We start from the raw sequence: 16,067 nt of genomic DNA, 5'->3' as shown, positions 1-16,067 counted from the left end.
TCATTTCCCAACAACAAATGTGGAACTTGACCCCTGACTCATGTTGTGCTTTGTTTCAACGGTGAATTCGGTTACGGTTCTCACTTTGGCAACTAAACTCAACTCCTGTGTGATCTAAATAGGCGAATTGTTTCTGCCTCACTTCCCTTGGCCCTTCCCAATGTTAAAGCCACTGATTCGGATTGACACCAAGAAGTCCTCTTTAGTTGACAGTGGCATGGTTTTGACTGCGAGCGTCACCCAATTCAGAGAAGTTAAATCCCCCTCCAGCCAAACCACCAGCCACCTAATCTCCAGCTCGGGCCCACAATGGCAGGAAGCCATCGATTGGTGGGTGTGGGGGGGCGGGGCTTGGTGACTGGCACGAACAATGACGATTGTGGGTGGGGTGGGTTTGTCTCAGCGGAGGAAGCACAAGAGGGGGCGGGGTTAGAGGGTCGGGTGGGCGGGGTTAGAGCGAGTGGGGCGGGGCTAGAGCTAGAGGGGCGGCGGTGTTAGAGTGAGGTTCGAGGGACAGTGAGGGCGGGGTTAGAGCGAGGGGGCGGGGTTATAGGGGCGGGAGGGTGTGGTTAGAGTGAGGGGCGGAGTTAGAGCGAGAGGGCGGGGATAGCTGGTAGAGGGCGGGGTTAGAGAGGGGCGGGGCCATGACCAGAGCAGCCGGGCCGACAGTGGGCATTTAAAGAGCCCAGATAGCGGGCAGTGGAAACAGCGGATTGCGAGCGTGACGGGAGCGCAAGCCACAAGTGATTTTGCATTTGATCTACCTCACAGGGCAGCTGGGAAGGTTGATTTGTTGATGTGTTAATTTATTTGGGGACGTTGGGGGGGGGAAGAGCAATCAGAAAGGGTGCACTTCAGTCCTTTCTCCAGCGACTGGTGTAACTGTTGCAGGATCAAAGCCCATCGCCGCGTGTGAGTGCTGCAGCCTGCGCCCGGGGGCAAGATGCACACCACCCAGAAGGACACCACCTTTACCAAGATCTTCGTCGGCGGGCTGCCCTACCACACCACGGACGCGTCGCTCCGCAAGTACTTCGAGGTGTTCGGCGACATCGAGGAAGCGGTGGTCATCACCGACCGGCAGACGGGCAAGTCCCGCGGCTACGGCTTTGTAAGTACCGAGCAAAGAAGTTTAACCAGTGATTAGTTAATAAATAATAATTAATGAATGGTTATTGTTGGGAGACCTATGGCTGGTTTGATGCTCTTTTGGCGTTGTTTTACTGATGCCGGGGTGTGTCCCGGCTTTTCTTTTCCCTGGTTACAGGTGACCATGGCTGACCGGGCGGCGGCGGAGCGAGCATGCAAAGATCCCAACCCCATCATCGACGGCAGGAAAGCCAATGTCAACCTGGCTTACCTGGGGGCGAAACCTCGTATCATGCAGCCAGGTGAGTGTGTGAGTCTGAGGCAGGAGCTCAAGATAACATCTCCCCCCCGCCCCCCCCCCCCCCCAGAAAAAAATATCAATAACCCATCAGTCAAAACCCCCATTCAAAAGAAGTCATTAGAAAGCTTTGAAAGAAAAGAGGGGCATTCAGATTGGGAAATTAATGTGTTGCTGCCATGTGTTTTCACAGTAGATGGTCAAAGCACTTGATCTGAAGTTGGGACGGTGTCTCTGACGGTTTTATCCTTGTGCTGAGTGAAGTTGTGTTTCCATTTGTAACGTTGAATCTGGTTTGCCTTGACAGGTTTCGCTTTCGGAGTACAGCAGATTCACCCTGCTTTCGTCCCCAGGCCATATGGGTAAGTGCCGCCGCTCACCAACCGCAATTAATAACCAGTTTCGGCTCCATTGAAAGACAGATATATTTCTACTGTTAACGCCTTCCAACTTCACAGAATTGCAGTTAAGCAAACTGCATCTCAACTATTCTTTAAAAGAAAAAAAGCTTGAAAGCGATTCTATGTCTGTTTAGCTATCATGAGACGACTGTAGTTTAACACCCATCGTCAAATAACTAACATAAACTTTGGAGAATAAAAAAAAATCTATTGGTGCTGTGCAATCGTTCAATGAGTCAAGTTCTGAAAGCGTTTCCGTTCATCCAACCCAGCAGCCAGATACAATACTTTTTTGGTGCTGTACAATGGTGTTATTTACTTATTCTAACAAATCGACTTTGTGCCCCCTTTTGGCTTGACTCAATTCTATGTATTTCTTTCTGATCTGACAGGGGTCGTTTACAGTTAAGATAACATGATGATGAGAGAAGGATTTGATGATATGAGGTGGAATAGTTACCGAATGAGCAGATCTTAAACTGTAACCAGTAGACTCAAACACACAAACAAGCTAAAATGGTGATTAACTGTTGCATGTATGTTATTTCTTAGAGTGTAATAGAGCTGCGTGTGCTTTTTACTTTTAATGAAGTGGTGTTTAGAGCTAAACAAGCAAATTGCGTGCTTTTTAATGAAGAGAGCTATAGTGAGGACTTTTCTGGAATTTTATTTGTTCAAGAGTGTTGGTTTGTTTTGCCATTGGGAGCAAGGGGTCCCACTTTATTTTGCTTTGTTGCTGTAGCCTGATTTCCAGTTTAACAATTCAGTTTCTGGGTTGTAGTGAGTGCTAAATTCTGTGTGACTATTTTTTGATTACCAAATCAACTCATCGCGTGCATGTTGCGATGTTTTTTAAAAAAATTATTTTGGTTTTGTTGTTTATTTTGTTAACACAAGTGCTTCCATTCTATGTTCTATAAAGTCATGGATACAGTACTTGATAATTATCCACAAAATCATAATTGAGCGTGACTTCCAAGTGCTACATTTCCTAAAGACATTTTTGAATGTTGTGTCCATGTAGTTTTAGGCTGGGTACCATGTCCTAGTAGAGTTGTGTGAAAGAGACTGCCTAAAGTACACTTAGCCACTCCCTGTGCTTTGTCTAGAGATTAGTTCATTTTAAAAGTTCCATTCTAAAAAAACTTCTAAATCTAGAGACTTAAAGCCCATGTTGTAATTTTGTTCCAGCATTACCTGTTATTGTCTTGGATGCGCACATTTAAAGTTGAATGCAATGTGTAGAGGGGAAAGCAGTATTGTAATACATTTTTTCTTTTCTACAAATAATTGTTGCTCACCATTTATATAGATTAATGTATTTTAAACAGTAGTTTAGAAATGACAGAAAATAGAAAATAAAGAACTGCAAGCCCATAGTAAAATGGATAATGTATTGTGTACATTTAAAATAGGTGTGCATACAGTTTCAGTCTGCTTTTTCTCTATGAATAAATGATGACACATTACAATAAACTTGGTAAATAATGAATGAGTCATGCAATAATGCAGGTGGAAAATACCAAGTCGTTCTAAGTCTTGAAAGGCAGCATAATTATTTCATTGTACTGGGTAGTTTGAAGGACTCATCTAATGTTTACAACTGTGGACCTAGTTTAGCACTTGCGACCTTTATGTTAGCAAACCTGTCCAAATCAATCCTATTTACAACAATTATTTTACCAAAGTACTTGATGTGGAATGATCTAGGATACTTCAAAATATTTATTCTTCTACCAAATGATAGTTCTGTGTAGAATTTGGAGATAGCAAATGCAACTGGATCAATATCGCTGACACTATGTTGAGGCTATAATGCAAATTAACATATTTAACATTGATTACAAATCAGACACTTTTTTTTATCAGTACCCTTGTGGGTTACACAAGGAAAGTTGCTCATTTTGCCTTATACAGACATTCCTTCTCTTTAATAGATCCCTTTAGCAGAAGATTAAAAATAGAGTAGGGAGTCATACTGCAGCCTGTCTTGTCAGTCATCCAGTGTGAAATGGCACGGGCTGGGGAGTGTGCTAAGAGATCCCATGAGTTTAAAAGAGAATGACCCTTGGGAGTTCGGGTTTCACTTTCCAGCACCTGTTCGGTTTTCTGTGGATTTCAACCAAAAGTCCAGACCCTGCACCTCCCCCAACCACTCCCCCAACCCCCCCCCACTCCCAACACACACACACACACAAATAGGCTTACGTCGGTCTGATGACGGACACATTTTATATATCTGAACACGGTAACAGTCATTTCTAAAATTTCTATCCAATTTTAGTTTGTTTATAGGATTTAAAAGCACTGGAGAAAGTGCAAAAAATTAACAAGGAAAATACCTGAACTGAGAGGTGTAAGTATCAGGAAAGACTGAACAGGCAGGGGAAGCTAGATAAGTACATGAGGGAGAAAGGAATAAAAGGATATTTTGATGGGGTGAGATGAAGTAAATAAGAATGGGAGGAGGCTTGTGTGGAGCATAAACAGTAGCTGGGTCGAATGGCCTGTTTCTGTGCTGTTACTTTTCATGTGTATATACATAGAATTAACACGTTCTAATCAATATGCCGTGACACACCATTCGGTGAAATAGATGCAATGTAATTCAAAGCAGTAAGTTTACATGGTTCTTAACATTCTAAAATGTAGGTCATGACAATATGACACCTGTTATTAATTTTAAGTAATGAACTGTATATAATCTGCTGTAACTACTGGATTATGGAACAGGGCACTCTTGCAGGTACAGGTCACAATAAAAATGATAGTTTTGATTGGGGGATGAGCCTCATGATAGCGCTTCCTTTACATTTCAGAGCAAGTGCTTCCTTTATCTGTTTTGTTTCACCACATGTATTTATTTACTTACGTACTCCTGACATTTGTTTGTTGCAGTTTTTCGACATGGTATCTGGTAGTATGTTTTGCCAGTGTGGCTGGCTGGAAATTTAGATGGGTGATTACTTTCAATGAATACTTTACTTCCAACTGACTACAAATATTATGGGAGAAGATGTGGAGGGGAGTTAAATTTTCTACCTCATAAGTGGTATGCCTAATTTTCACGCATTTTAACTAGCCTATTTCAGTTGATTCTAGGAGTATCAATGAACAGATGCTCCACAGGGGATCCTGCAGATTAGCATATCAAGCTAGCAAAATTCCATACAAGCATATACAACAGAAATAGGCCATTCGGCCCATCCACTGTTTATGCTCCGCACGAGCCTCATGAGGAGACTCATGGCTAAGGTCAGAATATATGGACTTAGGGGACAACTAGAACAATGAATAGCAAGTGGGCTACAAAACACAGAGTAGCAATTAAAAGTGGTTACTCAGACTGCCAAAAGGTGGGAACTGATGTTCCACAGGGATCAATACTGGGGCTACTGTTGTTCACCATTGACATAAACAAGTTAGATTCAGGAATTGGAAGTACAATTTCAAAATTTGCAAATGACACCAAATTGAGTGGTGTAGTTAATACAGAGGAGGACTTTGACCAAATACAGGAAAATATTAATAAACTTGCAGAATGGGTGTGTTATTGGCAAATGAATTTCAATATAGATAAGTGAGAGGCAGTACATTTTGGTAGGAACAATAAGGAGGCCACATACTGCTTGGAAAATAAGTGTCTAAATTGGGTAGAGGAATAGAGGGATGTGAACAACAGATACACAAATTGCTAAATGTAATGACATGGGTTAATAAGGCCATAAAAAAAAAGCAAACAAAGTACTAGAGTTCATTTCTTGAAGGATAGAATTGAAAAACAAAGAAGTTATTCTAAACTTGTATAGAACTTTGGTTCGACCACACTTTGGAGTGCTGTGAACAGTTTTTGGTCACCATATTATAAAAAGGATATACAGACACTGGAAAATGTGCAAAAACAATTTACTAGAATGATCATAGAATTAAACAGTTACAACTATTAGGAAAGATTGAACAGGCTGGGGGCCTTTTCTCTAGAAAAAGACTGAGGGGTGACCTCAAAGTGATCCTTAAGGTTATGAAAGGGTTTGATAGAGCAGACATAGAAAAGATGTTTCCACTTGCCAGCGAAATCAGAACTAGGAGTTATAAATATAATATAGTCACAAATAAATCCAACAGGGAATTTGCGAGGAACTTCTTTACCCAGAAAATGGTTAGAATGTGGAACACATTACCACAAGGAGTAATTGAATACCACAGACACATTTAAGAGGAAGCTGGATAAAAACATGAGGGAGAAAGGAATAGAAGAGTATGTTGATTGGGTTAGATGAAGAAAGGTGGGAGAAGCTCGTTTGGAGCACAAACACTGGCATGGACTTGTTGGGCCAAATGGTCTGCTTCTGTGCTGTAATTGCCCCTAGATACGACTGGATTCAATTTGGAGCTGCTTGCTGGTGTTCCCATGGATATGGGCAGCAGAGTTGTCAAGAAGCTCAAGGTTACAGAGGATGTCCAGTTCCACCATCACTATGCATACCTTAGAAGAACTAAAGTGTTATGTAATCATTTTGTAAGCCCTGCATACCTTAAATGAAAGGGCAACATTGACTCCTTTATTGTGATTTAACTGTGACTCCCTGATCAGAGGAAAGACGCCAAATGGCTGATCTTCAAGGGCCAGAAAAATATGCCAAAATGAACAACTTTATATGAAATGGGTCAGCTCCATTGTTGCTTCTGAGATAACTGATGGGAATTTAGTAAATATATAATGAGAGTTTAGTTCTTTAGAGAAATTGGAGGAGGGCAGGACATTTTCTAAACATACAAAAACTTGCATTTATTGTAGTACTAGCCAGGTAAAACATCCCAAGGTGCTTCACAGGAAGAAAGAAAGATAGTGAGGTTGAGAGGGAATTCCACTGCTTAGGACCTAGAGAGCTGAAGGCACAGCCAGCAAGCTTGGAGCCATGGAAATCGGGAATATCAGAGGTCTAGGAGGGTTGTAGGGCTGGAGGAGGTTACAGAGCTAGAGTGCCCAAGACCTAAGAGGGATTTTAAAACCAGGATGAAAATTTTAAAATTGAGGCGTCACTGGACTAGGAATCAATGTAGCTGAGGGAGAAGAAAGGTAGTGGGTGAACGAGTCTTGGTGTGTGTTAGGATATGGGCAGCAGAGTTGTCAATAAGCTGAAGGTTACAGAGGATGTCGGGTTCCCCCTATCACTATGCATACCTGAGAAGACCTAAAGTGTTATGTTATCATTTTATAAGCCCTGCATACCTTAAATGAAAGGGTAACATTGACTCCTTTATTGTGATTTAACTGTCAAACTATAGGAAATTAATAATGTAAGAGTGTTGAAATGGAAGATTTGTTTTATTTTGAAAAATATTTTGCCCCAGTTTTGTTCTAAAATAAAGTGCATCCATAATTTAGTAGGGGTCTTTTGTAGTGGAGGTGCCCGATAGAAGTATGGCTGACAAGGAAGGACTTGAGGAACGAGATCAACTCTTTATGATCAATTCATGGATTTCCATAGTATTGTGCATGAAGAAGCTGTCCTCTAACTTTTATAAATTCCAAAAGGCCATCCTAGCTCAGAGCAAATATGTGTAGAAAGAGAAATGTAACTTGCTGCTGTTGCTTCAAGCAATAATCAATTGTTAGTTAGTTAGTTGTAGAAAAATTGAGAACCTTGTTCAAAATGTTTTAATGATCTAGCAAAATTTGAGTGTGTACTTAAGTTAAATACAGTAATTATCAATTATGGGGGAAAAAAAATTGAACATGCTGTAAGAATGACTTAATGAAACAACGGCTGCTCCAAACACTAGGGGCAGGATTTTCCCTGCAAGCTTCTGATCCCTGCCGTCTGTCTGAAATGTGGGTCAAAAGCCAGCACTGTGTGGGGAACAGTCACTCATTGCAATTTTCCCCAGGGCGGTCAATTAATAGCCAGAGGGCGGGCTTGCCGTTCAATTGATGGATGACAGGTGGGCCCTCAAAGCTGGAGGACCAATCAGAGGCTTTCCAGCTTGAAAGGAACAGAAGGCTGCTATGGAAGGTAAGTAAGGGAAAGGGCACTTCAAAATTTGGGGCTCTCTCCAACTTTTTCAAATTTAATTGAACAATGGCCTTTGCAGCCAAGCCACCATTGTGGAGTGGGATGGGGAGTTTGGGGGGGTGGGGTGGGGTGGGGTGAGCAGGGCAGTGGTGGTGGAGCTCCTCTACAGGGCAGCCTGTGGCTGCTGCAGCACCCAGGCATGCAGAGAGGGCCTCTAAGCCTGCCACCAGGAGGCTCAGTTAAACTTGCCCCTGCTCCTGCCTTTAATAGGCCGTTAAAGACTTTAATTGGTTGCCTGCTGTGTGCCAGCTGGCACCTCCCCCCATCCCACCTCTGCAAAAATGGCCCCAGCGGGGCCGAAAACTCAAGCCCTAGATGTATGATGGTCAGCCTTTATAATGCTAGGGTATTATTTAAAGATGGTAACATCTGACAAACTAGTGTTTTCAGCAGTAACTATATACAAGGGACAGAGTTTGAATCCCAGCCTTGACATTCTTTTTATTCATTCATGGGATGTGGGTGTCACTGACAAGGCCAGCATTTATTGCTCATCCCTAATTGCCCTTGAGAAGGTGGTGGTGAGCTGCCTATTTGTAGGCAACTGAGTGGCTTGCTAGGCCATTTCAGTGGGCAGTTAAGAGCCACCCACAATGCTGTGGATCTGGAGTCACATGTCGGCCAGGGTGGCATATTTCCATTCCTAAAAGGACATTAGTGAACCAAATGGGTTTTTGCAACAATCATTAGTTTCTCGGTCACCATTACTGATACCAGCTTTTTTTATTCCATATTTTATTTAATTAATTGAATTTATATTCCCCAGCTGCCATGGTCAGATTTGAACTCATGTTCAGGTCATCTGGCCAGGCCTCTGGATTACTAGTCCAGTAATATAACCACTGTGCTACTGTACCTCCAGTTTGAATATTTCTAACATCATTGAATACTAAGAAGGACATTGCATGATATTACAGCATTCTATCTGGGGGAAGAGGGAAAGAAAAATTAGCCCATGACCTGCCCCTTGTCACATATACCTTCCATCTTTATGACGGCCATTGATGCAATCTTAGACAATCTTCAGTCTAGACTGTTCCTTCCTCTTCTTTGATCAAGGATGTTCAGAAGGCAGCAGTGATCAGAAAACAGTTTTTAAAAAATCTGTTTTCATCCAGTAACTACAGGTAAATTTAAAAGAATTCATTTTGTTTACTTATACAATGTGAGAGTATCTTTAAACCTACAGCAGTTGTATTCCAGGTTTGTTATTCAAGCTGTGCTTTTTTACATTGAGCACATTGGAAGTCATACGTTTAACAAGGCAATATTCAGTGCACATATTCATTTACACTTCACATTAAGAGGAAACTGACTTCCTGTGGTCCATTTAGAACTTTTCATACTACAGCAGATCAATCGTTATAATTGTGGACAAGATGAAAGGTCACTTACAATTAAGGGAAACTTTGCTTAACTGGACTGAGACTCTGGTACTTTAGGTTATAGAGGGTAATGATAATGCCATTGTGCTTTACTGCCATTGTGGTTTGCCATGGAAGTTGTTTATCAAGAATTGCTGCTGTAGGAATAATCAAAACAAATAGATTTTTGTTTATAATTTTAATACTTTTGTATCATTCCTGTCTTAGTCATGGTATCCATGAGTTGGAAATTCACCAAGAGTCTGGGTATTCATGTACTCCTTCTATAGTCAACCTCTTACACTCTAATTTTTTTTTCTTTGGCATTTTATTGCACATGGAGTAATGCAAAGAACTGTTGAATGGCAGACTAATTTTGAAGCAGGAAGGGAATTACTTCTTCCATTACCCTAAAACTTGAAAAGCAAATGCATTTGTGCTTCTGACAAGAGCAGCTGTGTTGAATTGGACTCACCAGCTAACTCCCAATGATCTTTTCAGCTTATCCATAATTAGAAATAAGGTGGAGCTGTCCTTCAAGAGTAAAACAGGATGGTTAGATTGTTCCATCAACTTCTGCCTAAGTGCAAGACAGCACAACAGGGAAAAAAAGCTATAAGTAACTGTCGCTGCAGGTGTTGCAATATATCATCTAGTATGAGATGAGTTTCAAGCAGTTTTCATGAGCTGCTTGGTGACTAAGCCTGCAGGTTTTAATGTTTAGTTCACACTGATAACTGAGAACCTGAGGAAGGGAAGTCATCGTTGCTGCTGAGCTAATATGATGACCTTCTATTAACTGACCTGGAATTTACATAGTTACTGTGCTGTAGAGGAATGTGCAGAACCACTGGGCTGGTTGAACACCTGACTGGGCACTGACATTTAAGCAGTGACATCCCATTGAGCTGGATTTTAAGAGGCCGCCACCGCTCTTGGCAGTGGGTGAAAAAAATGGCAGCCCGCATGTGTGGGCCGCACGCCACAGAGCCATCGCGATCTCCCGTGCGGCGGCTCATTTAAATAGCCGAGGTGGCCTGCCGCACCCAATCGCCTGGAGGGGGCGGACTGTCTGACGCCGACAATGGCGTAAGCTGCCTGTGTGCAGGCGCTAGCGCCCTTTTTAAAGGGCAGCCAGCCCTGCCGGCAAATTTTAATTTTTAAAGACACCACCCCCCCCAAAATGTACCACATAAAATTATAACTCCCCTTTCCCAACCCAATAACAATTACATTAAGTATTTGCCCTCCACCCCCCCCCCCAAAAAAAACATTTACCTTTGAAATCTAACCTTCCCCCTCCCCCCACAGACTGTACAAAGTTTAAAGTTCACCCCATTTCCCCACCCCGCACTAAAAATCTTTACTTGCCCGCACCCCCCATCCCCACCCCCACACCCTCCACACCAGTGTCATGCCTGCTTTCCCAGTCAGGGAAGTGAAGGCACAGGAGTGCTGGCTACCGCACTGAAGATCGCGGCAGGCCTGGAGATTGAAGGTGAGTTTATGTTAATGTAATCATTTTATTGATTTAAATATGTAGATGCAGGTAACGTCGTCCAGCAGCGGTGAGGATGGGTGGGGGGGGGTGGGTGTCGGCCACAGAGCCTCGCCACTGCCAGGAGGATCGGGCAGGGCCCTCCCGGCGTCGAGTTCCGTGGCAGGCCTCTGCTGGAACCATCTTCCGGCACCCCCCTCCCTGCCACAGAGCCCAACATCGGGGGCCCGGTAAAATCCAGCCCATTGATTGCAGAACACCTCAAATATTTTCTTGTGTAGATATCCATATTGTCTTTTTTAAAAAAAAAATGTAATTTTTCTTTAGTCTCTGAAACAAACTTTCACCCCTCACTGTGGTATGTTTTCCTTTCATCCCACAATCTCTTTGTCTTTTAGTGTCTTTTTTTCTTTTGCATGTCGTTAGGCGGATCGTTGCAAGCCGGATGATGGGTCCACGTCTATATGTTTTCGTTTTACTCAAGGACTTCCTGTGACCTTTTCCTAGAATGTAATGCACATGTACTGGGCTTCAGTGCTGTGATTTTAATAGTGTCTGTTGGGTCTCTATTGGAGCCTCGTTGGTGATGAGTGAGAGCCTCACTAGATTTCACGTGTAGAGTGATCTTGCCGTGTGACCATTTGTTTATCACCATGTGGCCTTTGTTTGGTACTTTCAATTTTTTTCTTTTTTGTTTTTTGCCTGTGTTTTACTTTAATTAGGGTGATGGGGTTGTGGATCTGTGATATGATATTAATGAGTGCAGAGACTGCATAGCAACACATAGGGTTGCCATGATATATTTGTAACTACTACAGCCAAAAATATCAACAGAAGTTGCCCTGCAAAATGTCACAGTGAAATTGTCAAAAAATATTTGCAATTTTTTGTGCATTAGCCCTGATTTTAACTTGTGCTGCTAGAATAGAATCCTATCTCTTATGATTAACTGCTTAATTTAGTAAGAAATGTAAAATTACAAAATGTCAACACTTGCTTTTAGATTATCTATTTTTTTAATGCACAAACGGTTCTCTCGTTCAAGTCACAAATCATATTGTATGTAGTTGGCCAAAACTTTCTGTAAAATTTATTACACATATAAGAGGCCCTTGGGCATTCAAAAGATTATTTTGTGGATTCATTGAGCCTTCCCTTATTGTGGCAACCCTATATGCACAATAACAACTAGAACTTTAAAGAATTTGGTTAGATTGAGCCAAAAGTAGTGCTGGCTGTTTCTTTACTGGTCTTTTCTTCTTCCTATCCCACAGGATCCCCACTCATTATGTCTACCCACAGGCCTTTATGCAACCTGGAGTCGTCATCCCGCATGTCCAACCCACAGCTGCCGCATCTCCTTACATTGACTACACGGGGACTGCTTATGCACAGTACTCTGCAGCCACGGCCGCCGCTGCTGCTGCCGCCGCCTACGAGCAGTATCCATTCGCCGCTTCCCCTGCAGCTGCAGCAGCGGCCGCCGGTTACGTCACAGCTGCCGGGTACAGCTACGCAGTGCAGCAGCCCATGCCCAACGCAGCTCCTGGCGCCGCCGCTGCCGCAGCCTTCAGCCAGTACCAGCCGCAGCAGCTGCAGACAGACCGCCTGCAATAACAGGGGGTATTTAAAATAAAAACTAAAAGTGCACACTACTTTTAGAATCAGGAGAGCAACCATATATTCCAGAACTCTCCAACTAGTTACAACTACAGGACACAACAAAAATGACATGGGGTGGGGGAAAGAAGTATACTACTTTCTGATTGCAAGAAAAAATATTTTTGCAGCTTTTGATTACCACAAACAATTGTACCATATACTATCATAGCACAAGAAGACGGAACAGCAGAAAATGTTTTTTTGTTTACGATCAAGAAAAACTTTTAAGATGCAAGTCCAAAGCCTTCAACCAGCCTGCAATTTTCATGTATTAACAATGGGACATAACATAGTGTAATTGCCTTGTGCAAACCATTTCTTCATCAGGGAAAATGCTGCAATACTCTCAACCTGTACCAACTGCAGGAGCTGCATGCAATAACATTGTGACATGCAATAATAATAATTAAAAAATAAATGAAATGTGCACATCAGGGGGTTAGTGAGATAACAGAGACAATTCTACATTATGGTAATGTGTACCGTTTCAATTTCAAAGCACTGAATGTCATAGTCCTTTTTTTTACGCTCTGACCTATGCAAAGTATTTGAGATATTTGAAGTCTCTCTCGGGCATCGAACAATCAAAGCACATGACCATGTGGCGTGATGGACAGGCACCGAAGTTATTTATTTTTTAAACATATTTTACCCTTCTATGCATGAATGGAACTCTGAGCAAGTGATCTGTATTTAATGGACAGAACAGCTGTGCGGACAATTAATAAGGTAGACAGTTCTGGAAATACACATCACTTGTGCGTGTTTGATGACCTGTCACATTTTAATCCCCCTCCCCGTCCTGTTTCACTTTTCGGGAAACCTTAACTGCTGCTGTCAGCACTTCGGATTCTGAAATCGGATCAGCCCCTGACAATAACAGTCTCCTCTTTCTGTTTTATTGCATCTGTCCATGGTCATTGATTGAAAGCGAAAAGGAAAAAAAAAGTGAATTTTATTAGTCATTGGTTGAAACTGTGCCTTATACAAATATTGTAATACTATTTTAAAATTATTTATTGTAAATGTTTTTACAATCTGCGCACTATAGAAGGGGACATAAGTGCGAAACTGTATATGTATTCAGCTCATTGCAAATAAATTATTAAGTAGGTAGTGGTTTATAATGTTAACCATATCAATCTTCAAAATGTTGACTCCGGTTTATTTAAAATATTTCTATAACGCACTATTCAGTGGTATTGTTACCTTGACAGTTGTCAATTTTAGGATATTAAATTAATATTTACTCTCGAGGGTTTTTTTTTCCCGTAATGTTATAAGCTGTACACAGACAGACCTCTGACTTTAGGAGTTTAGAAATGTCTAACTTTTGGATTTATGTTGAAATATTTTAAACTATTATTCTGCTTGGTAGAAAGTTGTAACTGCTGCTCCGTAGCTTGTTTCTAATTCTGAATTGCTTGCTGACTTAAATGTTTTTATTATATATGCTGAAAACATGTGAATATTCTAAATGTAGATTTTTTTTTATACATGGGGGGGGAAGTCTAAGATTTTCTTACAAGGGAAAGACAACGAAACATTTTGAAGACCTTTTCCATGTTAGTATTCGAGTTTAATTATTCAGACAATGGTATCTAGAATTCTACAAAACTTCATCTTAGATGTATAAGTACTGTTGCTATCATGTTTCTATAACCGTGTAAACTGCTTTATAATATCAACATTCACCTCTACTAAATACATTCGAAATAAAAAAAGTATTAAAAAGCTGCATGTCATGGCTTTTCCTTTACTGGTAGTTTTATATTTCACTTGTTTTTATTTGAATATGGAAGTCTTTCCTTTATCACTAAGCTGTGGATATACAAAAAGTGATAAAATCAGTCCACAACAGATAAAATGAAAGGGGTGTAATTTTGATTTTGAATGATTGTATAAAACAGGTGATATCAATTCAGCTGACAATTATATAATCTCTCCTATCTTTTCAGATAACAGTCTAATACGTTTTTGAATGCTTCAATTAAACCTGCCTCCACTACAGTCTCAGTCAGTGCATTCCAGAACATAACCACTTGCTCCATGAAGAAGTTTTTCCTCATGTCACTTTGGTAAAAGAAGCAAATCACTTTAAATCTGTGCCTTCTCGTTCTCAATCCTTTCACGAGTGGGAACAGTTTTTCCCTATTCACTCTGTCCAGACACCTCATGATTTTGAATACCTCTATCAAATCGCCTCTCAGCCTTCTCTCCTCCAAGATAAACAATCCCAACCTCTCCAATCTGTCTTCATAACTGAAATTTCTCATCCTTGGAACAATTCTCATGAATCTTTTCTATACACTCTCCAATGCCTTCACATATTTCCTAAAGTGCGGTGCCCGGAACTGGTCGCAATACTCCAGCTGAGGCCGCACCAGTGTCTTATACAAGTTCAACACAAACTCCTTGCTCATGTGCGCTATGCCCCCATTAATAAAGCCCAGGATACTGTTTGCTTTATTAACCGTACTCTCAACCTGCCCTGCCACCTTCAATTAGTTACACACATATACACCCAGGTCCCTCTGCTCTTTCACCCCCTTTAGAATTGTATCCTTTGTGTTATATTGTCTCTCCATGTTCTTCTTACCAAAATGAAACAATTCACATTTCTCTACATTGAACTTCATCTGCCACTTGTCTGCCCATTCCACCATCTTGTCTATGTCCTTTTGAAGTTCTACACTATCCGTACAGTTCGCAATGCTTCCAAGTTTCATTTTATCCACAAATTGTGAAATTGCACCCTGTACACCAAGGTCTAGGTCATTACTATATACCAGGAAGAGCAAAGGTCCCAACACTAATCCCTGGGGAACTCCACTACAAACCTTGTTCCAGCCCAAACAACATTCATTACCCACTACTCTTTGTTTCCTGTCACACAGCCAATTCCGTATCCATGTTGCTACTGTCCCTTTTATTCCATGATCCATTCTTACCCAATTGAAGCTGGCCTTCCCCCAGTTAATTGTTCTTACTCTAGGTTGTTCTTTGTCCTTTTCCATACCAGCCTAAACCTTATGATACAATGATCACTGTCCCCTAAATGTTCTACTGATATTTGATCCACCTGGCCCACCTCATTCTCAAGAGCCAGGTCCAGCAGTGCCTCCCCTCTTGGACTGGAAACTTCATGTAGAAAATTTTCCTGATCACACTTTACGAACTCTTGTCCCTCACTGCCCTTTACACTACTACTATCCCAGTCTATGTTTGGATAATTAAAGTCCCCCATTATAACTACACTATAAGTCTTGCATCTCTCTGTAATTTCCTTGCAATTTTGTTCCTCTTCATCCTTCCCACTAGTTGGTTGCCTATAGACTACACCAAGCAATGTAATGCCACCTTTTTAGTTCCTTAGCTCTAGCCAACTAGATTCTATCCTTGATATCCTCTGGAATATCCTCTCTCTCCAGCCCTGTAATGGTCTCCTTAATCAATATCACCACTCTTCCCCCTTTTCTTCCTTTTCTATCTTTCCTGAACACCTTGTATCCAGGAATATTTTACACCCAGTCCTGCCATTCTTTGAGCCAGTCTCCGTTATAGCCACAACATCATATTTCCTCATGTTAATCTCTGCCTGTACTCACCAATCTTATTAGCAATACTCTGTGCATTCACATGCACATTTACCCTGATTTAGACTTTCTTACTTTCTCC

The 16,067-nt window shown here is 41.5% G+C and overlaps 1 protein-coding gene across 1 annotated transcript; it reads left to right on the top strand.

Annotated features, from left to right (window-relative positions):
• Nucleotides 1-648: 648 nt before the first annotated feature.
• On the top strand, nt 649-14,123 carry LOC137383884 (RNA-binding protein 24). The gene is made up of 4 exons (XM_068057246.1): nt 649-1,111; nt 1,268-1,391; nt 1,695-1,749; nt 12,002-14,123. Exons 1-4 carry the CDS (start codon nt 944-946, stop codon nt 12,342-12,344), a joined length of 690 nt encoding a protein of 229 aa, XP_067913347.1. The 5' UTR covers nt 649-943; the 3' UTR covers nt 12,345-14,123.
• Nucleotides 14,124-16,067: the final 1,944 nt, after the last annotated feature.

Source organism: Heterodontus francisci, chromosome 2 (assembly GCF_036365525.1).
Source record: "Heterodontus francisci isolate sHetFra1 chromosome 2, sHetFra1.hap1, whole genome shotgun sequence".
NCBI lineage: Eukaryota > Metazoa > Chordata > Chondrichthyes > Heterodontiformes > Heterodontidae > Heterodontus > Heterodontus francisci.
The sequence above is the reverse complement of the archived record's forward strand: the minus strand, read 5'-3'. Positions and strand labels throughout refer to the sequence as shown.